Source organism: Echiichthys vipera, assembly GCF_963691815.1.
Source record: "Echiichthys vipera genome assembly, chromosome: 20".
Classification (NCBI taxonomy): Eukaryota; Metazoa; Chordata; class Actinopteri; order Perciformes; family Trachinidae; genus Echiichthys; species Echiichthys vipera.
Window position 1 is genome coordinate 18,497,874 of NC_139845.1, and position 27,935 is coordinate 18,525,808.

The 27,935-nt window shown below is 41.1% G+C and overlaps 1 protein-coding gene across 1 annotated transcript; it reads right to left on the reverse strand.

The window, feature by feature from the left end:
- slc38a4 (solute carrier family 38 member 4) lies at positions 1-27,452 on the reverse strand. Its single transcript, XM_083935181.1, has 16 exons — positions 27,366-27,452; positions 21,775-22,010; positions 21,405-21,501; positions 20,220-20,335; positions 17,576-17,649; positions 17,190-17,282; positions 16,990-17,071; positions 16,800-16,882; positions 15,208-15,266; positions 13,770-14,027; positions 12,794-12,873; positions 12,560-12,660; positions 11,576-11,700; positions 6,114-6,258; positions 3,970-4,067; positions 1-3,790 (listed from the first exon to the last, which is right to left on the reverse strand). Exons 2-16 carry the CDS (start codon positions 21,897-21,899, stop codon positions 3,686-3,688), a joined length of 1,641 nt encoding a protein of 546 aa, XP_083791307.1. The 5' UTR covers positions 21,900-22,010; positions 27,366-27,452; the 3' UTR covers positions 1-3,685.
- Between the last annotated feature and the right edge of the window lie 483 nt (positions 27,453-27,935).

A 27,935-nucleotide genomic window follows, 5' to 3' on the forward strand; every position in this document is an offset into this window, starting at 1 on the left:
TACAAAAAACATCCCCTTTGTGTGGGTAAAATTACAAATCTGACTGTTCGGCCTGATCCACAGGAAGCAGAGACACTGTGAACCGCAGAAACATTGCGCCAGTGCTTCTCCACGGCTAGAGGTCCATAGAAAAATAAGGCAGGTGGTTCTGTACAACCCCTTTCTGACTGTCAAAATTAGTTGGGGACTTGTCTACTTTAACAGATCCACAAGACAACTTCTCATCTAGGCCAGCACAGTATACAACAACATTGTACAGCTACGGCTCAATCATGCAAAAGAGTTGAAGATATCTGAAGTTTTCAAAACGTTTGAAGAAATATTCATCCAGACCAAATACCTGAGATACTAAAGGCGGTAGAGGTGTGATGTTGGGAGCGCTCTCGTCCTTTTGTAACATGAGCAATTTAAAAAGAACGAGACCCAACCTGAGGAAACTGTAGACTACCAATGAGCAGAATAAGCCACTGAGGCTAGTGAAGGAGGCTAGTGAAGTTACAGCTAAACATTCGTGACGAAATAAGGACATTTTCAAAGTTAGAACAATCCATTATTGAACATTCATCGAGGGTACTGAAGGGGCTGTGAGGACCCTTCGGTCATGAAGCTTGCTGACTTTTTCAGGCCGCGGAAAGCTTCAGTTCAAGTAACATCGTGGAAATAAAACCTCACTAAAAGTAGGTTTGAAAAGTTCTATGTCAGCAGTGATATACATTATTCACCACAATGAAGTATGAATGACTGTGAATGATTGTCCAGGTAGAGCTTCAGAACTGGAAAACTATAAGGTTCTTTTGTTATCTTGTGGAAGAGGTATTAATACAGTTACACGTTAGCATACGTGCTATGCCAATGCGATAAATAGCAGAAGAGCCATAAGCTCTTAACAGATTATTAAGGAGTTCTGTCCCGTAAGAACCTTCCTGTAGTGAATACTTTAATCTTGTCTTCTTGGCTTCTGTCAAGTGTTACAGCACTGCTTTTCCAAAATCACTTTCAACATCCATACAGCTTACTTTTGCCTTAAATTTCAACCCAGTGTTGGTCAGCAGGAGCCAATAAGCTACATTAACGTATTGCCCTGGTTCTGAGACTTCTGGCAAACCGTGTTATGAAGTAGGCCATTGATTAATTCCTCCTGACATGACGGGTTTACATTAAAACATGAAAATGGATATATAGAGACCATATTTTCTACAAATATACAAGCTTGAAATAAAGAAAAAAAAATCTACTGTCATACAGCAAAAGAAAAAAAAAATCTAATACACATTATATATATTTATATATATACTAAAACAAACACTGGGTTGCAGAAGACTTGTAAGGCCAACAACACAGACGATGAGTGTAAGTGTACCATAAAATAAAGATTATTTACAGAGCATATACAATTGTCCAAAAAGACCATGTTTGTAATCCAAAAACCTGCACATAATACACTATTTCATTTGAAATATCAATTTGTTTCATTAACATAGATCGTAAAGGATCTATAAATGTTGTCCACTTTGGCTGAGTGTGTGGGTGACACATAACGGCAGCAGAGAAAAGGTGAGACCAGGTAGGCAAGGCACCAGTATTAGAAGCCAATTATAAGAACAACCCAAAGGCACAATTTCAAATAATAATCCTGCTACTTTTTGTATCTGATTATTGATTTAAAATAACAGAGTGAACACTATATTGTGTAGCAACTAAGATTAACAATTTAACCTTAAGAAAACAGACCTAGTGACCCATGAGAGCTACAAAACTAAACAAAGTTATCTCGTGAAATATTTTATTCTCACATAAAGATAAAACTTTAAAGACAGAAGCGAAAAATAAAATAATAAGCACAGATATTTTAGACTTTGTTTAGAGTCTTGCACTTTGAAAATGGGTCACATGCTCTGCAAGTTAATGAAGGTATTAATACTTAATTCTCCGTTACAACAAGCGCCATGACTTGTGTGATATTGTTCATCTCTTTAGAGGAATACCTTAACATTTAAAAAGAAAAACTATTCGAATTGTAGCAGAGATTGATACGTCTGTATGTTAACAATGAAGCTAGCACCTGAAAACGAGTAGCTAAGCCTAGCTTAAATACTTAAAGCGTAGGAGAACAGCTAGCCTAAAGTGAAAACTAACAAATTACATTATAACTCATCAGCTGAATTTGTACGAAAAAAACAAAATGTGAAAATATCAAGTTGTAGTTCGAATTCAGTGAGCTGTTTTCTTATGTTTCCAGTTTGTGTGCCAAGCTAATCGCCTGCTGGCAGTAACGCTAGCTTCATATTTAGCGTACAGACATGAGTTGCCAATCTTTTCATGGCAAGAAAGTGAATAATCACATTTTCCAAAATGTCAAACTATTCTTTTCAGCTGAATAGGCTTTTCCAAAATTACATTCTGTGGAGAGCAAGGGGTTTCGTTCGACAGTGATGAGGATAGGGGAGCGAATCTAGGTTTCAAGGTCCTACGTTTCCCAGCTAAATGTCCTTTTAAATACAAAGACACATTAACGAGACCTTTCAAAGGGTTTAACATTCTCAATTTGTTTCCCTGGGGTCAATATGTTGAAATCACCTACAGGTTATAGCCTACTGATGTTAAACTCCTTTAGGTTTTGTTCATTGCGGGGCTGTTTCTACCATTCACTATGAATAGTCGAATAGTATTTTGTGTATTTTAAATTGTTGTTGAGATAAAATAAAATCCGATGGTTTTACAGTATATACCAGCCTTATATCAAGTGCCTAATAAATTATACCAGCAGGTGAATATACTGTGTGTTGGAAATGATAACTTCATACAACCTGAATGGACACTTTTCAGTAGACCCACTTAATTATCTACATTGATACCTTGCATGTTCAGATCCCTCTGTGACACTAATACTGAAAGGGTCTCCATGCTTTGTGTACATAGCTGGAGAGGGAAATCCTAGAGTTAAAGGCTGGGATGCTCTAGCATGAACCCGATCTACTTTGACTGTATGTGCATGTAGACTTTGGCAGAGCTTCTGATTGTTAACATGTAGCGAACAGCAAAATAAAACAAACTTTCCTGAAAAGAAGTTCTACGTGATTGAATTCAGTTACTGATTAACCGTTGTTTGAGATTTTTTTTTCATGGATTGTTGCTGGGGTGTGTGTGTGTGTGTGTTGGTGTGTGTGTGTGTGTGTGTGTGTAAGCTCTTAAAGTTAAATGTTATGCTAGAAGTGCTCCTTGTTTCATGGAAGGTGACACATGCCACCTCCAAATGTCTCCTTCAAGTGTACAGAGGACTGAGGGGCTGAGTGCAGTTCACAGATCTGCTTCAGCTGAGGGCTGTATTTGTTCCGTCCCTTCATAGCTGGAAATAATAAGGAAGATAACAATGATTTCAGGCTGTCTTTGTGGCAAACCAGATCCCCCTCTGGGTTTTGATTCTCTCCTTTGTGTTGCATCACACCCAGAACCTTACAGCAACAACAACAAACAATAAAATAACATAGAAAGTGAGCAAAAAAGTCTCCCACCAGTGATTTTCTCTGGGGGAACTGATCATGATGTCTATATTGTTTCCTGATTGGTGTTTGTGATTTGACGAAGGGAACCACTGACGAACCCCGTCCCCAGATGTTGGAGCAGGTGAGGTTGGTGGGGGTTTGCTGCACTGTTAAATGTAAATCTGAGGAGGGAGGAGGGGAGCTTAGTGACCACCGCTGGAGCCTGGGGGATTGTGGATCCAGTCGAGGACGATGAGTGACAAGCTGCCAATCATGAAGACGATTCCCACAACTAGGAAGACGGTCGCCTGAAGAGAGACACACACAGAAACAGAGGAAGGTTTAAATGTGCAATGATGCACAGCGGGGGGTCTGTTTAAATTTCCGATGAGTCCCGTTTTGAAAATATTATCCTCCCCTCAGGGGGTAGAGTTAGAATAATGAGTGACAGAAGGCGCTTATAAAGTGTGTGTTTCTGTACACTTACCCCGATCTTCTGTGGAGAGCGGAATGGCACTGATTTTACCAGGCGGATGTAAAAGGCAGCAGGTAGGATAAAGATGAGCATAGTGGCTGCAGAGGAACCTGCAATAGAAACCAGGGGCAAGATTGATTAAGTTAATCAGACACCAGCCTTCACACACTTAAACACGTATTTATAAAGTGGATCACTGAATCACAGAGAGGTTGATCTTAAACTAGGGCTAAGGCATTTTGAGAGAAATATGATCTTCATCTACACCAGCGTTTTTGCCTCCGTATCAGAAATAATCTGTCCATATTAACAACCCCTGAAAACGCATTTCACGTGACTATTCACTTACACTGGATACGCGCATGCTGGTGTAAACAGGAAGCACGTTGTCTGCTCAGTTGTCAGTTGAAAGTACGGACAATACTTCAGAGGAAGAAACGTAATGGAGAAACGGAAGACTATTAGATTTATATCCTTGGACCAATGACGAGGTGGAACTGTAACTGCAAAGTCACATTAAATGCAACGAGCAAAGCAAATGCATTGACATATTAACGCGGTACCAGGAGCATTATCCATCTCCAGAGGAGGCCACAAAAGGATGAAATCTCAAAAGGTATGTCAGCCTACGTAACTGATAAGACTGACCACCGTGGGTGTCTGCGTCATCGTTTCCTTTCCGGGGCTCGAAAACGCTGGAGTCGCGTGGACACGAGGTGTAAACGTGGCAAAAGATATGCGTTTTTAACCCAATATGCAGTAGTGTGAATGTTGCCTAGGTCAAAAAATGTTTTTGCCACACCCGTGTCTTTTATCTTTATTTTCACCAATAAACTGCTCTCCTCTTACAGAATGTTAAAGCACCTTTGGGGTTAGGTATTGACCCTGAAATGTTAATGTTAGGATATGTTGTCAGACAAAGTAAAAGTAAAAGTTCATGTAAAGCAATGACCAAAGTGGGACCTGAGTTTGTCACACCACAGAAAAATGTTATTAACCACCACGCCAAATTTGAATGAAGAAATGCCAGGTATGAAAAAATAAGGTCTCAAAATCAGAAAAACTAAGCAGTGCTCTGTGTTAGTACTCTCTTCTATGAAACACTGGGGGCGTGTGTGCAGGAGGTGCTGAAACCACACCCAACTGTCAGTTATGATGTGAAAAATGGATGCTTCATGTAGCTGCAGGGAGAGAAACTGACACTTGTGCAGCAAACAAATGTTAGTTTTAGGCTAACTAGAGTTCTGCAAGGGACACTCTTTTTGACAGTATGAGCGCAAATGTCATTTTGGAAGCATGTGAAGTGGATTGTGTGTTAGGATGGGATGCTCTCCGTTAGCGCTTTAATAGTTATTCCTATTATGAATGTGTTAGCACTGAGCTGATGCCTATATACACTTTTGGCTTCATAAAGGCTTTTCAGCTTATTAAAAATATAGTTCTGGGTTCGTCACTCTCTAAGCAAAGAGTTTTTTTGCAGACAGTATGGACAAGCAGGCACCCTCACACAAAACAAAGTCAACGGAGAAAGGCGCTCTGTCTCTGTTGCTCCAGTGAGTCATCGAGCCACGATTTCAGGCTTGCCCAAACCCAAAAAATGAAAAAAAAAGTCACTCCTAAATAAGACTCATCTCATGAATGAGGAGAGATGACAAAATGATTTTACTCCTTGGCATAAAGTAGGACCAAAAATGTGTTACTCTGAGAGGTTTTGGCCAGTTGGAACCTCTGATAAATTGGTATGTTGGTATTTTCAGCTTTGAGATGTTTATGCAAATATGCTTCAGCATAATGTCAGGAAGGCGTGTCTACACCCACTTTCAGTGTTTGTGTGTGTGGGCAGAGAGAACGTGAGTGTTTATCTCACGCGACTGCACAGCTGACTCCACCCCACACTTTAAGCTCCTGTACTTCAGACGTCATAATGATCACATAAAACGACCCCTGAACTGAAGGTGCTAATCAGGCCTCCACCGCCTGACTGCTGGTTTTATTCATTCATATTTGTCCAACATGTGAGCTCTTCATGTTCATGTTTTTAGTGTTTGTAAGCCAAGTCTTCTTCATCATGTTAACATTTTGAGTTTCATTTGAAAAACAGAACTCTTTCACAAAGCCTTTTTCTGTGCATCACAGTGTTAGGCGGCAGCACTCACCGATGAAGCCGAAGATGTCCCTGATGGTGGGCACGAAGATGACCAGCATGTTGTTGAAGGCCAGGATGGCGGTGGCAATCAGCATGTGGCGAAGCCAGCTGAACTCTCGACCACTGAACAGCAATGTGTTGATGGAGGAGCGGATCTGGGAAAAAACATTGACATTTAAGTAGGCTTGATCATACGCAGACAGACAAATCTCTTAATTAATATGATAACAAAGTTCTTTAAAGTTCAACATCAACTGATTTTTAACACTAAATGCACCACTGTTACTTTTCTGTGCACATACAGTCTGCCTCCAGCAAAGAAACAAATCATTAAGAGTCTGCCTTTCTGCTGGCCTGTGCCCGAAGCCGATTCCCAAACTTGGCGACTGACTGAAGTGTGTCAAGTGCTATGAGGCGAGTGTGTGTACTTGTGTGACTGTGTGTTTGAGAGAGAGAACCAGGAGATCCCAGCTAAGACGCCTGGTGCTGCTCAGCCACATGCAGCCTGTTCAAGCCTCTAGTGGGTGAAAGGTCGCTTGTATCAGGTGAAACCTGAGGCACCGGCAGCTCGCAGGCCCCAGAGGGAAAGGTTACAAGGGGCGGCGCTTAGGGTGTCCATTCAAGAAGGCAGGGGATTATCTCCCGCAGAGAAATAGAAGCGTGGGATTGCATCAGCCAAGAGTGAGAGCGGGGCCGACTCGCCTGCAGGGGGGGAGGTGTGTCCTTACGCAAAGCGGCTATTGTCACTGGCAGTTGACTTATTTTGTGCCAGCCTGTCTTCCTTCCTCTTTTACTTACTAGTCCCAAATTAAAGCAGATGAGGGCTGCCAGTTGCCATGACAACACAGTTAATTACAGCTCTTGCAGACACTTGTCTTTGGAGAATGAAATATGAGATCCAAATAGAGTTTCAGGGAAAGTAGCTTTTTTTTAGTTTACCTGAAAAGGACGATGCATGTACAATCTTTCCCTTTTTTTAAGAGTCACTGCGGGCAGAACACCACATGCCTTCTCTGTATCCTTTCAAGTCTGACTTAAACACTAGATTTATATCCAGTTACCATGGCACAGTGGGGAAAAAAGCAACACATTAACTGAATTTTCTGCAGATTGAACCAGGTGACCTTCATCATGACTGTCAGGCGGACTTTAAGCTAAAACTAATTTCTTGTGGGAGATATTAAAATAATTTAACCGCATCCCTTCTGCCTGCCTCCTCTTCCTAACAGCGGTTATATAATTAGACTCGGCTTGGAAAACTAAAGCCTGGACGTGGCATTTCTCTCCAAGGCTCCAAACTATTCAGCACCCGACTGTTACCTGGCGCAAAGCCTTTGGAGTGCACCGTGTGATATTTACACACTTTTTGCTCCTGCCTCTTTACCTGTCAAGGCCTGCACACACACACACGTGCACACACAGAGTATGTGGATGGACTAGTTGTAGGCAGCCGGATTGACCCAGTCACATCCCGGTTCATCCAGTTAGCAACACACCAGCAAAAACAGATAAAACGGTGCACTTCAGCCCATTTACTGACAGTTGTTTTTCCAGTCAAGATTTGTACCAAAGTGCAAATATATTCAAAGTGAGCGACCTATAAGAAGACACTGTGTGACAGCTGTACAACATAACACATGCCGGGTGTGAACTGAAACTACATGCAGCAGGAGAAGTTCCCTTTTCAAGTAAAAGTATCAACAGGAAAGCCACATGAACATCAAAGACACTGAAGAAGTACCTGACACTGTATCAGCCAAACTAGGCGGAGAAAAAGAAAGATACGTTTTACAAACTGTACTTTACTGCAGCACTCAAGAGCAAGACAGAGCCCAAACATGAGGCCACAAATGTAGACATGAGCTCTCTAGTGGTGACACTGATGCTCTGCAGGATTTCAACTTCACTCCTGGCTAAAAAGCGCTTTGTGTCTGAAATAGAGACACCCACATGGACTGTGCAACTTTTCTGACTTTTAAAACTTCTTTCTGTACATGAATAGGAACAACTTTTGGGTTGCCAGGTTGGGAAATATCTCGGACTGGTCTTAATCCACCTCCTGCTTGTCATTTTTTAAAAAACTCTGTAATTCATCAGAGGACCTCTCGAATGGCCTGTCAGACCTTGTAAGAAAGCGCTGCATCTGTGCCAAAATAAATGAGAAAGAAGTGCATGTGTTTTGCACATTATATAAAACTTTTCATTAACTGAATGTCAGTCACAGGTTTAAGCTGACTACAGACGTTTCAAGCTAACGAAGAGATATGACAAACACAGTATATGCTTGGTTACATGATGGTGCGACGAGCACTCAATCTAATTGTTACCAGCTACACTTTTATTACAGTATTTGACATGGTAATGAAATTACAGCGTTATTGTTAAAACAAGACAATAGTACGATAGCATAGTTTTATTTTTAAGAGAAATAAAGTCAAAGTAGACAAATAAAACTGCAAATATTCAAGACTAAATGAACCACATTCTAAGTAAGAATATATGAGGCTTTAGACAAGTACTGAAGCTGGCGCAGCTCAAAGAAAGGTCTGGATTAACATTACTACATGATGGCAGGACATAAGGGCGACGGTGGTGTTGTTAATCAGCTCGTTTGCAGCCATCTCCCATGGTTTCAATCTCCAGGAGGAGCCTGAGAACTGGGGCATGTTTGACTCCACATAAAGCCCTTTCATTATGTACTGGATCCTGGCAAAGCCCTGTGTGATCTCTGGTAGCATCTGTCCTTCACGTGACTGCACACACATGCACACTTTTACGCCTGAACACATATCACCGAACGCGCGCTCCCACACACACACATTCTCTCCTCTCTCAGACAGAGCGGGCCAAGAACAGTGGCAGACAAATGCAAAATGAAGGTCAGAAGGATTCAAGGCGAGATTCTCAAATGGCAAATGGAAACTTGGCAGAGCGACGATGCGACTGAGGGATTTCTTTTGATCTGATGCCTCACATGGATCCAAGTTTGTCAATCTTTCGGCCATGTTCTTGCAACAGCGTGTAATTTACTGCAGGAGTAGTGATGGCCAAGTTAATTCAGCACAAAAGCCCACCTCTAATCAGAAACGGATTGACAGCCATGTTAGATTACTGTCTGTAAAAGTCAAATACTTGTGGAAAGCAGGTTATGACTCACACCTTTTCATAGGAATCCATACAGGTAGCCACAAGCCAAAACCAGTTCTCCACAAATAATTTGCTCAACATTTGCAGAAGCTTCATAGCTGATTGGAGGCCCACGTGCACATAGGTAGGTTTGTTTTGGAAGTGAACCTCTAACCCTGGATGCGTTTCTGCCTTTCTCTTTTCACTAAGCGGTTTGCAGCATCCCATTTCAGTCTTGTGTTTCTCTGTCCTTATCAAATTTTAATCTCCTCTGTTTATCTCAGTCCTCCTCTTTCTCACTCCCTCAGCATTACTCGTATCTATTTCAGCTCCATTTAAAATCTATTCTACTGTGAGTACCACTGGAAGTCAAGTTAAACTGTTTCATGTTTCACGCAGGAATACTACATTTGTGCCAAAAAAGGGAAACATGCATATGATTGCATGATAACAGAACAGAGATATTCAACTTGGGGTGGCCTACTGACCGTTTCGTCATTCAAAATAAAAAAGATGCCAGAATGCATAAAAATGATCATAATAGAGCTTGTTTATTAAAAAGAGTGCCAGGAGAGGATTCCTCTCAACAGAGGTCTGAGCTAAGCCACAATTGTCCTTAAATCCTAGAAATGCTCTGCATACAACTGACCTATGAAAGCAAATTTAAAGAGAAACATCTGGAATCTGACTCCCTTTTCACATTTTACGCAATACATTTTTTTTTTTTTACAAACTGCTGATATTCCCAGATGGGATTCACATATTCTTCCATGGCCTCAATCAGACAGTCAGATGTGCAGATTTCTAACCATTCTACCATAACACAACACATTTAGGCCTCATTCAGACCTGTTTCCTAAATCCCGGGACACACTGAGATCGGATCAACTCAAACCACATTTTTTGTGGTGGGTTGGGTCACATGTGTCCGCATTCATGCATCCATTTAGCAGTGTGAACGGGAAGGTGGCGTGGTCCACATTGAAGGACATTGGAGACTTGTGCGGCCATGGCAATGCATTGTTTTTCTGTCGCCCTCCCCTGCAGGCTCCCCCCTGTCTCACTGGCTCCGCCTCTCTCCCTGAAGGTAGCGGTCAGGGTTTAGGGTTTTTCCACTGTCCACTCTGAGCTGGTAAACTTCCACTGCAGTGAGAGGGGGATCCTCTCTCACATTCCCCTCGACAGAGAAAACAGCAGTGTCTGCTGCGGGTGTGTGTGTGTCTGTGTGTGTATCGGATGGGAACATCCAGTGTGAGACTGCAGGCAAAAGTTAAATGGATAAAAATGTAACCAAATTGTGGCGAGGCACGAATTTGTGTGTACATGGGACAGTGTGTATATATACAAGCACCTGTAATTATGAATGTTTTATCGTGTGTGTGTGTGTGTGTGTGTTGCAGTCATTGCTGCATCATTCTGTCAGCACTTTCCTGTGGCTGCATATCAACAAATCTGCTGCACCCTGGTGGCTGCGCCTGCACCTGCAGCTTCTTCAGAAATGATTCACAAATTAGCAGCAGCTTGAATGACACTTCCACTGGCCAGCAGCCATTTTTGTTCCCCTCATGTCAGATAAGGGCCAAGTTAAAATTAGCCTGCGGACATATATGGAGTGGGAAGGAAGAGGAGTGTGCATGCGTATGTTTAAATGAATGTGACTGAGACGATAAGCTTTGGTGGCTGCTAAGCTTTGGCCCCAGCTCGAGAGAAAATGGGGAAACACAAAAAGTGAGAGGCATAACTGTTGAGATCTACAAGTGTGTGTGTTGGTGTAATTAAGAGGTGTGGCTGGTTACAACCTCAGCCCGTGTGCTCTGGGATTTGAGATGACGACACAAGCAGAGTTACTAACTGAACAGTGTGTTCTCTTCTTTCTTTCCTTTCTTTTTTTTTTTTTAACCAAATTGCCAGGAAAAAACAGCTGCGTCCAGAAAACGACATAAAAAGACTGACTCTGCAGTAAACACAAAACACAGTCTGTAAGCAGAATGACTCAAAGTGGCAGTAATGTTCTACTCAATAAACGCTTATACAAGTAGCTGTTTGGTGTCGGCTGCCAGATATTTTAAATTACAAGGGTGGCGTATGTCTGTGCGCGCTCTGACGTGAATCAAATTATATCAGAGCTTATACCGGCTCAATTTAAAGATGCTGAGAGTGATTAAGTGGAAAAAGTGGCATTACTGTAATGAAAATAAGTGTAGAAGCCCTAGAAATGAGCCCATGGTATTTCACAGTAAGGGAACTAAATATGTGTACTCCTGCTTGTCCTCGGGGAAGACTAGCTAAAGAAACACACGTTAGGCTTTTTTAAGAGACAACTGTGTTTGTCTTTGATGTACTCACAGGAAACAGCACGATGGGGACAGTCAGGGTGACGGCAGTGAGGACAGCCAAGCGCACCAGCAGCAACATGGTGTCAAACTTATACACCTTTGTGAAGGTGTGGAGCAGCTCGGCCTCAACGTTGTCTGTGTTGGAGGAGAAACAAAGGAAAAGGGTAAGAATCTGAGAAGAAAACATGACAGAAGCTGTATGAAAGCTGAGTTTGACACATCTAAGTCCTTATTCAGATGGGATTAGTTTTACATGGGGATGTGGGGTAAAATCATTTTACCTCAGAAAGTCTGTGATATAAATGGTCAATTTGCACAGGATTAAGAAATTAAAAAATTAAGAAAAGGGTGGGAGGGGTTACTGGATTTACGCACTGTCACCTCCCTGTCCCCATGTGCGTACTACATAGTTTACTGATGTCACAAATTTAAGTAAACACGAAACTAAAGGACAAAATCGATGATCTAAAAACAGAGATAAAAGTGCTTCTTCAGGCACCTCCATGCTGAAATATATGTGGAAGCTATGTATTGACGGGATATCACGGATCAACATATGTTTTACAGAAGGTGTATGCCGACAGGATTAGTTTCACCTGAGGTATTTTTTCTGGCCTGTTTTACAGAAGGTGAAAATCGCTGTAATTTTTACTGAAACGACGCATTCAGACTAAAACCTCTGGTAAAAATGACCTCATCCCACGTCCACACATTAAACTTATCCCCTCTGAATAGGCTAAAGACTAGTGTTAATGTGATAGACATGCGAGAGCCTCAGTTTTCGGTGGTTTAGATTACCAGACTAGTGGATTAAACACAGTTCCAACTAAAGTGAGTAGAATTGAGGCACAGATATCAGTTAATTATTTGTCTGTTAGTGTCTTCATGCAGAGAAAAAAATCTTTTTGCATATAACAATATAAAATAATAATAATAATTGGCTATTTGTGAGTTAAGTATTGCTGTTTGTATGTGTGTGTGCTGTTGCTCTTACTGTAGAAGGTGAGGTAGCCAAACAGTGCTGACAGCATGTACATGATGAGCATAGTCAAGATGGACAGGTTGGAGACGTTCTGCATCTTTTTCCGGCTGCGACTGTAAAAACAAAACACATTTTAAAAAGGTTTAGGGTGGAGATTTGCGGTACTAATCCCTCTTAACTTCAAATAAAAGACTGTATGGATGACGGTGCTTCACTGCTCGATGTAAAGGAAACAAGTGCACTTACTCTTTAAGCTCACTGTAGATAGGCAGGACCTCAGGATGGCAGACAAAGGCGAAGGCCAGGATGGGCACAGTGTACGCCGTCTAGAGTCAAATGTAAGACATAATAATTCAGCTTCAGGCAACACAAGACAGCCACAGCATGCTCAAACATAATTTATTTGATTTCTCTTTCTCCTAACCCATTTCTCTTTTTCTTCCACAAGTACCACATCCTGACAATGCTACAACTTTTTAAGAGGCATATTGTCAATGTTTTCATTCCAGGCCCATAAAAAAGACCGTCACAGTTGCGTGGAGGCTTAGGGCCACAGTAGTTTGCAATGCTGCTTATTACAAAAGTGTAACCCTTCCTAATAATTAAACCCTTCACCCCGTGCAGTAATTCCTCAAACTGCAACTGACATGTGACGAAAAGCCAGAAATAGCACAAAAGAAGCAGTTGGCAGCTGAAATGAATGCTTTCCCTTCTAAACAATGTGAAAATAACAACCTTGGTGAATCAAGTTAGTTCAGCTAACCCTGTGAGAACATAATGCTATGTGTCATATTCTTATCCTGATTTATGATCATATGGGCCCATACACAGATGCCTGCATGAAAAACCACACCCTAAAGGCTCCACCTTTACTAAACATGCCTTGGCGAATGCTCGGCATTCTGCTTCTGTTGGATTTGCAGACTGTACGATGCATTCCTGTGTGTCAGCCACACTGCTTTAAACAGTATTCACATATGTACTTTATCCTGCCTTTCTTCTTGCCGTCGCTGACTCAAAAGGTAAACTGAACCAGGTTGTGACACACCTTCTCAAAACCCACAAAGCCACACCCTTTAAACCCTCGCCAATAAGACTTCTTTATGTTTCCACAAGGACGTTGGATTTCTGGAGTCCATTTGAGTTTGCATTCTACTTAGAGCCAAACAAAGGTTTCCAGAATTACAAGCTGACCTGAAGGCTCCCACCAACCCCCGCGTACCTGTGAGTTGAAGATAAAGTATTTGGGTGTGCACATCTCCTCATCGTCAGGGTGAGGCTCGACGTGGACACCGGTTGAGTGATGAGCGTCGTGGCTGCCGGGCACCACGGGGGTAACGTCGGCCCGGGAGAAATCCATGTGCGCCGAGCTGTTGAGCGGGTACAGCCCCGGCACGTCTGAGGCGTTCATGCTCAGGTTGGCATGGTGGTGGTTAATGAAAGGAAGCGGGCAGGGCACCTGGGTCTTCTTGTAGATCACCTGGAAAAGTAACACTACGAAGTTGTGGTATGTTCTTCTTAATGGTGAACATAAAAGTATATGAAACAACAGTCACAGGTTTCTAAAGGGGACACTCAGTAATACACCCTACGGTGGCCATATTGGAATCAAAGTCCTCGGCTCATAGGACGGAAAACGGGGTCAAACGACAGCAAGAAGCGAGTTACAATCTGGTTCTGCTGGGGTGTTCAAACTGTATTAACTTAGGCGCAGAACCAAGCTGTAAACACAATATTAGCTGTGTTTTTACATGTTTTATGCCCATTTGAAAATTAATTAATCTTCAACCTCTTGTCAGGGTTGCGGGGGGGGGCGGCGACGCCAGTCTATCACAGGGCACATAGAGACGAACAGAGACGGACAACCATTCACACCTAGGGCCATCAATTAACCTAACACATGCATGTCTTTGCACTGTGGGAGGAAACCGGAGAACCCGGAGAAAAACCCACGCAGACACGGGGAGAACATGCAAACTCCACACAGAAGGGCCCCCAGCCGGGATTCGAACCAGGAACCCACCACATCACCATGTCTCCCCCATATTTGAAAGTTGTGCATAAGAGCTGCATGGAAATAGCAATGTTTAATAAAATGCTCTCAATTGTGCAAATAAGTCTTTACGCTCACTTAAGATGGTTTTTGCCTTTGTGGAAAAAGAGTTGGTGGTCAATTAGGATACGGCAATGCCTTTGACAAAAATGTTCTGACGTTAGCTGTTTCCTGTCTCCTTCTTCCCCATCACGCTATTAATTTGTCTTCATCTCCGGACAGCATGAAACACAGCCAATACTAGACAATTTAAACTTAAAAGCGCTTTGATGACCGGGGCGACTTGTTTTGTGTCCATTTACTGGCAGATTAGAGCCATGCGTAGTAAACGGTGCCAACTTCTGACCAAACTATGGTGTAGATTATTTGCTCTAACCCAGTTGATGATTATGTGTCTTTATTTGTGCAACATTTCCAAAGTTTGCCTAAAATGAACATGCAAATGAATCAAAACAGGGGTATTGACAGTGATACAGGTAGTTATTTGATCCATTGTTTAAATAAAATTATTGATTATAGCAATATAATAGCAGTTGTAGACAAATGAGTAGGTATTAAGATGCCTTAATCACACACTTTGCTCATGTTTTTTAGAAGCTGAACTTACCACTCCCAGGAAGAAGACCATGCAGGAAAGGGAGAAGCCACTAGTGTAGCCAAGGTAGCCTGCAGAGGAGAAAACATCAGAGATTGAAAAAAAAACACTGCAGAGACAACAGTGCCAGAGGCTGATTCAATTCAATTCAATTTTATTTATAGTGCCACATCATAACAAAAGTTATCTCAGGACATGTGATGCTATGCTATTTAAAGCTGCAAAGATTAACAAATGAATTGTCAATGTTAAATCACCAATCATTTTGATGGTTACTATTATTATTATTGATTATTTTCTGGTTATTCCCTTAATAACTGAATATCTTTGAGTTGTGGCTACCACAAGACATTTGAGGACGTCATCTTTGGTTCTTGGAAATACTGATGTTTCATCATTTTCACTTAAAAATGATCTGTAGTTGCACCCTTATTGCTATTCTTAGTCTGCACGTCCGCTAATCGGTTCTGTCCTTTTTAACATCAATTCATTTTGGAGTCTATTCTCAGATGTGGGTCACATCCTAAAATAACATCAGTCTGATATTACAGCAGTTCAGATCTGAGCTACGCTGTGAATGAAGCTTCTCTGGTCCGGATGGAACACTGACCAAACCTATCCCCTCACCTAACCATGAACACAAATGACAAATCAAACACCCAAACCATTGTTTCTGTTGTAATGTATTCAACTAAGTCCATCAGGCTTTGTTCCTGTTTGCCTCGGTGTGCAGCCCCTTGGAGCTGAGGCAGATCTGACTTCATTCATAAATGACATCTGATGGGCTATGGAGGACTGAACCTGCCAAAGTTGGTAATAAATAAAGGATTTGATTAATGAATTAATTTTCTATTAAATTTACTACAAATAATTTTAAAAATAAATGTAGGTATCAATTGATAAAATGTGACAGAAATTATATATTTTGTTTTAATTGGCGTCTTTATTTATTTACCTTTGTATACATTTTTATAAATTATAAACCTATTCATTTTATTTCCTATTTCATTTTTGCATTTATTTAATTATCTTTGTAATTTTTTGCATGTATTTAATTAATGTAATTAATTCATTTCTGTATTTATTTCTGTATTTTCTTTATACATTTATTATTTATATATCTATATTTCTTCTTCATTATGCAAATGTGGACGTTAAACTGAACACCAAATACATTTAAACATTTTAAAAAATAAATAAATAAAAGGGGAAATTAAATGGGAAAGCTAATACATAATGGAATTTATACAAACGTGAATAAATGAATAACAAAGAAGCAAATTAAAACCGAAATATCAATATTGTTGCTACATTTAATGCCATAAATTATTCATCAAGTCATTTATTTATTTAAATGTTTGATTTTGGAGGCTTCAGTCCTCCATAAGTGGCAGAGCTGACTGCAGTGTTACGTTACAGTAACTCCTAATTGCCACAGCTGACTAAGGGCTCCACTAGTGCTTTGGCGTAGGTGATCACAGACAGCTGCAAGAACATGTAGTGAAGTGACATTGACTCTGTAGCAGTATTAGAATTGCATCTGGATTATAGAGCACATGGTGAAATGGTTGAAGAACATACAGTTCTGTAAAGGGAACCCTTACCCAGGTTTTTAAGGAGAGACAAAGGCAAAATGATTCCGAGGGACACAAACACCACCAGGTAGTTCCCGTTCATGTACCATTCACTGCAAACACAGCACAGAGGTTAGAATGAGGTCAGAGCCTATTCTGTATATACACTGTAGTACACTGTAGACACACAACATTTATCGCCTGCAGCACACACACTCACCCAGAGATTTCCTCTAAACCCAAAAAGGCACGGATCACTTCAGGCAGCTCATACTTGACGATAAAGAGGTAGCTGGACATGGCTGCAGGACACGACAGAGAAACTTAGCTACATTACATATGCATGTAGTTTTAGAATTGTTTTATATTACGGTAAAAATCAAGCTGAGATGCACACATACAAACAAATTCCCTGCTTACCTCCAATATTCTGCATAATTATGGATCCAAACGCTGCTATTTTCCCAGGCCAACCAAACGCTCTCTCTCCCAGCTTCTCATAGATGAGAGATCCTGCCACAACAATGTCGAATTAGCCACAGAAAACAGCTCAGGCATCACGAGAACAGAGGCGATGTGACAACGTGTGGGATAAAATGATTAGGTGTATGATACACTCTTACTTTGTTCCTCTAAATACACCAAAGTCTATTCCATCTAATGCACAACTGCTTTTCTACCACAAGGGGGGTACATCAGTACAGAAATAGAGTTTTGCCATGATTGTTTCAGAGCTCCTTAATGCGAAACAATATCTCTGTTGCCCCATAAAAGAATATAAATCTGAAGTGAATCTAAATACCAACCTCCTTCTTTAGCTGTCATAAGGAGCAGATGAACGGAATATAAGGAGAGGATGGCCACACCGATGAGGAGGATTCTGCACAGAGAGGGAAAGCAAAGGTCAACAATCAGAGACATGACACAGACCCTGAGTGTGAAGTCAGCTTTGGCATTTTGAAGCCTATAATCTAGAAACTGGGAAGCAAAAAGATGCAAGGAAGAAAAAAAAAGAAGAAGAGTTAACAGGATGGAGAGAGTTTTTGTGCTGGTAGTGTTTTAGTTACATTTACTGGCAGAAGTTCATTATTCCCCCCGCTGCTGTCACCTTTCAGTGTCTGTTGCAATATTTCTCGACTTCACTGACACTGAGCTTCAGAGGAGTTGCTCTCTCCCAACCAGCTCAGGAGGTTGCCACGAACCAGGGGCATGGATAATGGACAGAGGGGGGTTGAGGGGTGTAGGGTGACTGTGGGGTGTCGGATGTTGAAAAGCACCCTTGAATGCTGATTATGCATATGCTGATTATGCATATGCAGAGGGCAGACAGAGCTGGGTGAAAGATGGAAAGGGAACTTAGGGCACAGGGTGCAGGAGTTCAAAAGTTTCTGTCAGCGCTGCTTTATATTCCAGGTGGTAATGTGATTATAATTTGTATTTTTACAGCAGTTCATTCTGTCCCACATAACCATGTATCCCATATGCTTGTCCTCGAGCACAGTGGTTCCTGACCTTCTTGGTCTGAGGTAACCCCACAGCCTTGTCAGATGAACACACGTACCCCTTACTACCACTTGAAGTGAAGCTGTTTTGTGAATGCTGTTGTTGAGCTAACTAACTGTGTAGCCAGTTTTAGCTAATTAACCAAAGTGTTTAGTCAGTGGGCCTTCTTTTAGCTAACTATTTCAACTGTTTGTCCATTAATTTTAGCCAACTATCATTAATTTTAGCTAACTATTTCAACTGTTTATCCAATAATTTGAGCGAACTATCATTAATCCTAGCTAACTATTTCAACTGTTCATCCATTAATTGTAGAGCCCATCCACACGGAGAGGCATTTTTCTGTAACAACACAACTGTTGTATCATTTTGGTCGACCACAAGGGTGGCGAGTGAGTTGGCTTTCAATGGTTTCGTGTGGATGCAGATATTTCTTGAGTGGAGGCCATGTGGACAGTTTTTAAGAACGGGGGGTGGGAAACAGATTTTCCGGTTTCATACGATCAGTTTTTTCGTTTGGACCTGGCCTAAGCTAACTGTCATTAATCTAAATTTTAACTGTTTATCCATTGATTTTAGCTAACTATATATCAACCCCTACTTTAGCTAGTAAAGTAGTAAAGTACTTGAACTGTTTAGTCTACTTCAAATCAACCACTTCAACCATTAATGCATTACTTTGAACTATTTCAACCATTTATCCATTATTTTTAGCTCATAATTTAAACTATTATTTTTAGCTATTTTTTTCTCTCTCTTTAACTCTCTCTTTAACTCTCTTTAACTCTTTATCCATTCTGTTTAAATCTTCTACTCCCATATTGGTCATTTCATATCTTGACTACTATATAGATATAGCATGTTTTTTGGTAATTCAATAAATAAATAGCCTATTTTTGAATAGTCCTGTGTGAATTGAATAGACAAATAAATTGTTTTAATGATATATCATCTATTAACTTTAGTCAAAGCCATGCCACGAGGAAGAGAGATGTTCCTGTAACTGTAAGGTGTGATTCCCGTGGCGTGGCCGAGGTGGAAGGGGTGCTCAAGAATGGGAAAGAGGTTGAGTCTGTGAGACCCTCTACATGTCTCATAGTGCTGATAAAGCATTAGAGCACAAGAAACACACCGTCTTGTTTTTGCTGATGGAAAGTGAAAAGGTTTTCTCTCATCACGCTGTACACTTGGCCTGATATGAACCATTCGTTCCTGTGGGTTCAACCCAGTAAGGTTAAATGTAACCAACCACATTATCCGTCTGAAAGACAGGTTTGTAAACACGCTTGTATTTGTCCATAAAGACATTCCTGTTAGGTACAAACTAACAACTGTTCTAAAATTAAGGTTGAAAATATGTACTATTTTAAAGATGGCTGTGTTAGTTATACCAGTATTGGACAACTACTTGCACTCTCCATCCGTACCGTGCCCAAGCACATGGATCGTTTGGGAGAGGTGGGCTTTTGTAGCCCACGTTTGCACATGAAGGCACGAGCGTGCGCACCTGTGGGGCACGAGGCCTTATGTTCGCCTGTTCGGACATAGAAAAAAGAAGGACAGACCATGCGCGGACATTTAAAACAATGGTGGCGAAACATTCACGTTGGTGTGATGCGGAGGTCGAGTGTTTACTGCAGATTTGGTCGGATGAAAATTGTCAAAAACAGTTTGACAAGACGCACAAAAACTCAAACTTGTTAACAAAGTGACGCATCGCGATGACGTCAATCAATGCGTGTTACGCCGTGATGACGTGTAGGCAGGCAAGAAGCATTCCGCCGAGCCCCAGGTAGTGTGAGTACAAACGGGCCAGGGCCACGGGGGGAGAGGGATGGGGGGGGGGGGGGGGGGGGGGGGCAAGTTCCCTAAAGCACGGGGCACGGTACGGATGGACAGTGAGAATGAATATAACGTGTGTTGGTTTTTTTGTCGTTTTTTACTTACGTAAAGAGCACAATGCCCGTGTTTGCCATGGCATAGGACAGACCCAGGATGCCGCTGCCCATGATGGCGTTGCTCAAGTTGAAGACAGACATCCCAAAGGAGGTGTGGCCGGGATGCTGCTCAGTGAGAAAAGAAGAAAGAAAGGAACAAAGATGAAAAGTCTGCCTTTGAAATTAAATCTGTCCCAATTAAAACTCAAATGTAATCCCAGTGATTTAAAAGACAGCAAACATTTGGCAATTTGCAGCAAACCACACACGACTTTAATAGTAAATAGTCTGTCATGCACAAGCTGTGATTAAAAAAAACACACCCTCACTCACATTCTCTTACAGATCAGTTGTTTTGTGTGTTTCCAGTAGTTAATAGGTTTTATTGACTGGACCTATTCACCCTCAACTTCTACTTCAACTCGTGAGTGCCCAGTTTTCCAGAATGCTTTTTTAGTCCAGTATACTCAAAAAAAAATACCCCAAAAATGCATTTGTACAGGAAAAGTGGAACATTTCCTACATTTCCTTGTTTCCACAAAGCTCTTTGTACGTATGCAACCCAACCGTGAATCCATTCATTCTTAAGGGGACCTACATGTCCAATGTCTTTGCGAAACTCCTCCTTACGTTTTTTTTTCTCTCGTTCCGGAGTGAGCCTTGACTATGTTGACAAAACTGAGTTCGGACACACTATATGCACTGTAAAGCATTTTATGCTAACTTCCTGTGGAGTTAGCAAATTAGAAACAGGCTATTTCATTCAATTCAGTTGCTTGACTATGTTGACTACTATGACAAATTGTGTATTTGTACAAAAGGGAATCTATTTCAGCCACTTTAACACATTTAGAATTTGTGAATTTTATTTTATAATGGTTAGCATATGCTACATCACCTAAATCAAAGTTAAACAGAAGTTAATTCTGTCCCATTTTTGTCTCGATAATGCTCCATGTGCATATTTCATAATACTGGACGGTTATAACACACTTCTCTAAAGAGATGCATTTCCTTGCATGTGTTTACTCCATATACTAATTATGGACACTAAGCACATTGTGTGGAAACGAGCCAACAGTGTTAAGATATATTTTTGCTTTGCTAACACACTGTTGTAGTTCACCAGCTCTATCGTGTGGTAAGACCATGAGGGCAGGGCTGTCTTTCACTAAATAGGAAGTTAACTACTTACATATTCTTCATGGTATTCCTCGTATTTCTTCTTCTTCATCAAACCATTTGACAGGAACTTCTGGCTTTCTGCGTCTTCATTGTCATCCAAAAACTGACTGCAGGGACAAAAGTAACCAACATAAATTAACACATGCATACACGGTAGACAGTTCACTTCAAATTACATCAACTTTTATGGTACATTTGATTTCACAAAATGCTGTAATCTTTGTGTTGTTTCAAGTGAGCTCTGATTATTTAATATATGGCCGGGATGATTCATTCACTTACAGTGTAAAAATTAAAACCTTGACACCATGTGCCAGAATTGTTCTAGCGCCCAAAATGTTGAGAAGGTATGCATCATCATTGACATGATAGTTGCTGACCTGTCAATGGTGGCCTTCTCGGAGTCGATAGGCTCTGTAAAGCGGTCATCCAGGCTGTCTGTGCTGTCATCGTCAGCCTCTGTGCAGACTTTCCTTAGCTCCATGCGATCCACGACTCCAGGCATGGTGTTACACAGCAGGCGAGAGGCGGGGCACTTCGGTTTTCTGGATTTCAGGGTTTAGAATTCACAAGGCGGTGGTGTGCTTCTTCCAGAACCTCTGCTCGATGTTAAGACCTAGAAAAAAACAAGGAAACTTTAGAGGAAAGTGACTAACTTATAAAATCACCAGAACTCAAGTCCGCCACAGGAATGTCCATTTATAGCTGATTACAGGCCTGTAGATGCGTGTATTGTCCTGCTTTATCGGCCTCAACGGGGCCTTTTGGCCTTGGACGAAGAGCACTTCAGCGTTAAATGGGGCCCTCTACCCTGAAAATCAGTACATCTCATTTCCTGGAACTGAGGGGCTGTTTGTTATGTTACCCTTAAAGAGGAAAGCTGGGATGTGATGAAACCGTTCCGCTTCATACAGCTTCGTCAAGTCCTTTGAGCTTTATTGCTATTTCCATTTCACACCAGCTTGATTTGTGGTGTTTACAGCTATCTTTTGTTTATACTGACTGTTAGTAAAATATAAAATAAAACAGAAATGGATGTCTTTTCTGCCATCAGAAAGATACTACAATGCAAAACATGTACAGATTGCGGGCTGGAGTTAAGTCAACAAACCCAGAAACCAGGTCATGGATGCAATGAGTTCACGAGGCCGCCTCACCGCCACCATCAACAGGCTGCTTGTTCATATATGAGCAGGTTTACTCAGCCTCACCCACTACCATTAAAGAAAAAAGCCAACAGTTCAGCACAGGGGGACCCACGTTTTCCATATGGAGCGTTCATCATTATGTTATGTAAGGAAAGCCAAGCCCGTGAACAAAGCCTACATGATTATAAATGCTACTCACAGTCAAATTATTTCCAGGGCTGTTTGACACTTGCACAAAGAGTCCTTTGATTGGGTGGAGGGAAAGATCCTAAGCGTAACTCAATGACAAACAACAACAGGGAAAACACAAACCAGCAACAAGTAGCTACACAACCTCAACAATGGAGGTGTCACACAAGAAAAGTGTGGCTCCGAAATGCTCTTTTGTTTACAAGAATTTACAGCAGCAGTTAGGTGGTGTCAATCCCAGTGAAATGCCAGATCACAGTTTTAGAGTTTAAGTGCAAATATCTGGCTCTTTAGCTGCTCTACATTCAACAGCTAACATTGTCTTTCTGCTATTTAGTGCTGAGAAGGTTTTCTCTTTTATACAGCTGCTAGGTGAACCGAATCAGGGCTGAGAAATAAAACACAGAGCTGAAAAACAAAAGTATTAGAATTGTATCCATTTTACTTAAATAAAATAACTATAAAATACTAAAATATATGTTATTCTGCATATACATGATCCTCGGATGGTCCCGTTTCCAAAGTTGGGAAGTAGTTCTTCTTCATGAACTTTAAGTCGTAATGTGGAAAGAGCATGGGTGCAACAAAAAGGGGTGTTGCTCAGCGTGTTTTGACAACATTAAGATGTTTCCAGTGTTTCCAGTTTGATTTTGTCCCAGACTTGTTGTTGCACCAGTAAATTCCCTAAAATCACTAAAACATTGCTCTGACTTGTTATCAATTAGTTTTCTAACTATTCCAGGTCACTCTACTGAATAGAAACGGTTATAACCATGTTACAAATTAAATCTGAGTGTTTATTCCCATCAACCTGTCCTTTCATCTGCCACGTTTTTAGTGTAAAATGTCACCAACTCGGCAAGTCATGTACCAAAGCCCCCCCTTTTAAAGGGGTTTGCATGAATTTTGTCGAGAACACGTTTCCCTGTACAGATCAATACTTTAAAATCAGCTGGTAAAAACTACCAATGATTGCTTGTTGAGCAACAGTTTCTACTGAAGGAAGTGTTTCAGTTGCAGGATTTTTGCATCACAATGTGTCTACAGTCAACATGCCACCATGGGCCCAGTTTCCATTTAGTGGGACAGCTTTAAATCTGTGTGTTCTCACCTGGCAACAGCATGTTTCACCACATGTGTCTTCAGTGACTACTCGTTGTCTGATTCCACTTGCCCGCCCTGTATGTGCATCAACACGTACATCGTTTCGGTTTATGGTATACATAACCACCATATTTAAATGAAAAATCATTTTTGTTAATGTTGTGTTGTCTGCCAATTTCAGTTGTTACTCTTATCTCACATAAACCATTATTACAGAAACGTGAGATGACTCATAAAGAGCGATTTCCTACTGCCGACTTTTCTCTCTCATGAACGCCGGCGTTTTGTGTGTTTATATGTTCTGAATTTTCGGGTTTATGAACATATAAATAACAATTCTAACCTGCTGTGTTTTGTGCAGAAGAGTAGAAAGAAATCCACTTTAAAAAGACTCCGTGTTCAGCTCAATGACTGCAGATGAAACCCTATTTCCTGATTTTGCTCTTTCACAATTAAAGCGTTTGAATAACAAAACAACAGGGCTCTGTTATTGTTAAGAATTTATAGGAAATACATGTGTTCACTCATTTCACAGCCGCTTCAACTTGTCCATATCAACGGCTGATGTTACATCAAACTTACAGGAATATCTGTAGCAATGTATCCACATATTCATTCATACATATTCGGGTGCTTTAGTGTGGACAAGAGTCACATACCCAGTCTCACTCCTATCAGATTGTAGACACTGCAGACAATGTCAGAGGTGTTAAAACTCCCCACATTGACCCCACCTGCCTGATGCAGTTTCAGCCACAAAACAAAACTCTTTTAAAGGAAGCTTTAGTCATTGATGGGCTCTTTTTCCCTGTGATCTTGCTCTTCGGAAGTAGTCTGCTTTAAACCTCCGATATCTTTGAGCCAACAGAGATTAAGTGGCTATATTACCGTTAACAACCACATCACACAGTCCAGTACACCTAATCTCTCACTGTCGCTCTCTGCAGTGTGGCGAAAGAGAAACGGAGAACGTTTTTCACTTTTCATTGCCAAGAGGATTAACCTGTCTGACTTGGTTAACATCATGCGTTCCTGAACAACCATAACAGTATAGGAGCACACGTTTGGCAGCGTGCCACAGAGACCTGGCTCGGGCGCAGCATCAAATTTAAATAGGTGAAACTGACTGCAGTTCACACCTAGATTTAACATAATGTGCCTTAAATGCATCATCTTTATTTTAAAACCCTACACTGGGACCCTCATGATCGACAAAGGTACAGAATTCTTTCAGTTCTTTTGTGCAGACAACGTAGATCTGAGAGAACCTCTACAACAAAGCTCTCAATGGCACACAGGAGAAAAAAATTTGGTTTTCTGGTTTAACACACGGAGGCTACGTCGGACAAGAATTGTTAATGTCTCAGCTGGGATTGGCATGAAGTCGGGATCTTTCACGTTCTTGACGTGGAGCATCGATAGAGATGAGGTCGTCACTCTCGCCTTCAACTCATTTTACATTGCTCACAATTGCCTTGGTTTGGTGTGAGCACAAGCGCTTTTCATAGACTTTTCTCATGAGACCAGCTGTACAATCCATGGATCGAAAGATTTGGTTGTTTCACCTGATGCTCAGCAGCGGGCCCCTCCTGAGCTGCCTGTTCCATGGCTAAAGGGATTTTCCCCGCTGAATTCCATCGCAACGATGCTACTTCCCCACTAATGTTTGGCTTTATATGATTTTGTTTGCAATTTAAAAATACACTCTAGTATTTTCATTGCAGGGTACTATACGAAGGTAGAAGTAAGACTACAGGAGCTCTTTTCTCTATGGCATCATGACAGCTTATTGTTTATTCTTTCAGAAAGAGCCGCAAGCATAATATAGCAACAGAGAAAAACACATTGATTCAAACTAAGGGGCATTGTTAATGCTTTAAATTGTGTACGATAATAATGAGTGGGGCAGGGCATGATAAATGTGTATGTACGCTTTGAAAACGAGTATTTATTTTGATTGAGGTGAAAGCTGAGACAGTTTGGTCGTGAATATTAAAAACTGGGTTATTTTTGTGTTTTACAGAGATTTATTAGGACACCCAGCTTGAAACCGGAACAATTCTGGACAAACCAGAACGTCTGGTCAAAGTAAACTTGTTGCTTGAACTTGTTTTCCTACTTGTATATCATGTATTCCTCTCAAACAGAAGACACACATTTGGACACACTGCTAAGGCCATCTGCATACTGGATACAAAAACTACAAATGCTAGTAACTTCAATAATCCGATGATTCCCTTAACTGGGAAAAGACCACTTTCAGGTTACTGCTGTGCATGTAAACTTAGTGAATGGCTGTCTTCAAACCTGGATTTACATCCATCTTGGGTGGACAGCTCTATGTGAGTTATTCCACAACACTCGTATATATGCAAATAAACACATACACCATTTCTGTTTACAAAGACCAGGGAACGTCAGAGTCGTTGAGTAGGCCTGGGCTGTTAAAAGAACGTGGCCACATATGGACCAGCCCTCTGAATGGGATGAGTGATCAGACCTCAGTGCCTCCTGAATATGTTTGAGGCGCATTCACACCTGTCCACTTTTCATCTGATCACCTAGGTCTGAACAGGGCCCGAGTGTCCTCAGGGTGTCCTGGGATGCCTGCATTCTTGTGTTTACAGCTGTTCATTTTAATGCTAATTGTGGGCCAGGCCAGACACTGGCCAACACTTCACAAATAACAAAGCTTCTACAGCTTTTTTCATGATTACACAATATATTCCTTCCCTTGTCTCAAAGAAGAACTGTCTTAGATGTGATGCCTGGTTTTAAAAAAATCGTCAGTTCGCCAAACATGCTGCTACTAATTTTAAAGCAGAAGCAAACAAAGTAAAGTAAGTAAATGCACTGAATCAGGCAAATTTACCAAACCTATCAGATGCTACACATCCTGTTGTTGGCAACTTCAAAAAAGTATTGACAGTAAGCACAAACTAGTAAGCTTTGTCAATATGTTAGCAGTAAACAAGTTCAAGACCAAGTGATCACACATATTCAGTTTGAATTGAAGATCAAGAGCATTGCATGTATGTGTAGAATACCCTGCAGTGTCTGTGTGTCAGGATTAAACATTGAAAAGCTAAAGACCAAAGAAAGAAAGCTACTGTTCTCTCAATTTCCAAACTTCTGCATTGTTATAAAAAAAGAAGAAATATGAGATAATTTCTTCCAACAAATCAGTTTAAAACCTCATGTCTTTCCGCTGAAAACACTCCTTTTATCTCACACACCCTCCACCCAAACAAACTCTTGCATCAGCCACCACCAAGAGTAAAATTCTTTCCAGCAACGCACACTGCGAAACTCTGCTCTTGCAACAGCGAGAGCCAGTGTGTGCTCCTCAAACGTCCTGCTGCAGCTAGAAGTCACGAAAAGGCTTTTGCTCCTAGAAGAACTTCCATTCTTTCCTTGGCAACAAGCATAATGCTGTTTTTTTTTTTAAATGAATGAGCTACTGAACGTTGCTAACCAAATTCTTATGCACAAAATTAACCACAGTTTTCAAGCAAAGCAAGCATACTCACTTAAAGTTCCTTAAAGAAGTTCCTGGGTTGTTTCTTTTTTTTCTATTTGAATAAATCTATTCTTATGAAAGATGATAGACAAGTGAGTGGGCAAGAAGCTGCAGCTCTTTTGTATCTCAGGTGAGAAAGCAGGCTTTTAAAAGGGAGGAGGGAGGGCCTGTGTTGACCAATGAAGACAAAGTTCACTCAGACCCCTCCTTCTCTGAGAAACTTCATAACTCCTCCAATACACAGGAACACACACACAACTGCCTCAATAGAAATTAGCAAGAGGGCAAAACGCAGAGGCATAAAAGTAAGAAAAACCCTTTACATTAAAAAAATCCAAGAAACCTGATTCAAAATGAGGCAACAATGCAAATGACTCAAGAAAAAACCATTTAAAGTGTAACATCGCCAGAATGCTCGCCACCATCAGACTGAAGACACCAGAGTGCTGCAACACCTTTAAATACCCATGCTACTTCAAGAGGTCATCACATGACATGTCACATGACTGTGACTCCAGTTTTATACTGGTGCAACATCATACAGGCCAACTTCATGCAGACTGACAAGAGGTCACAGAGA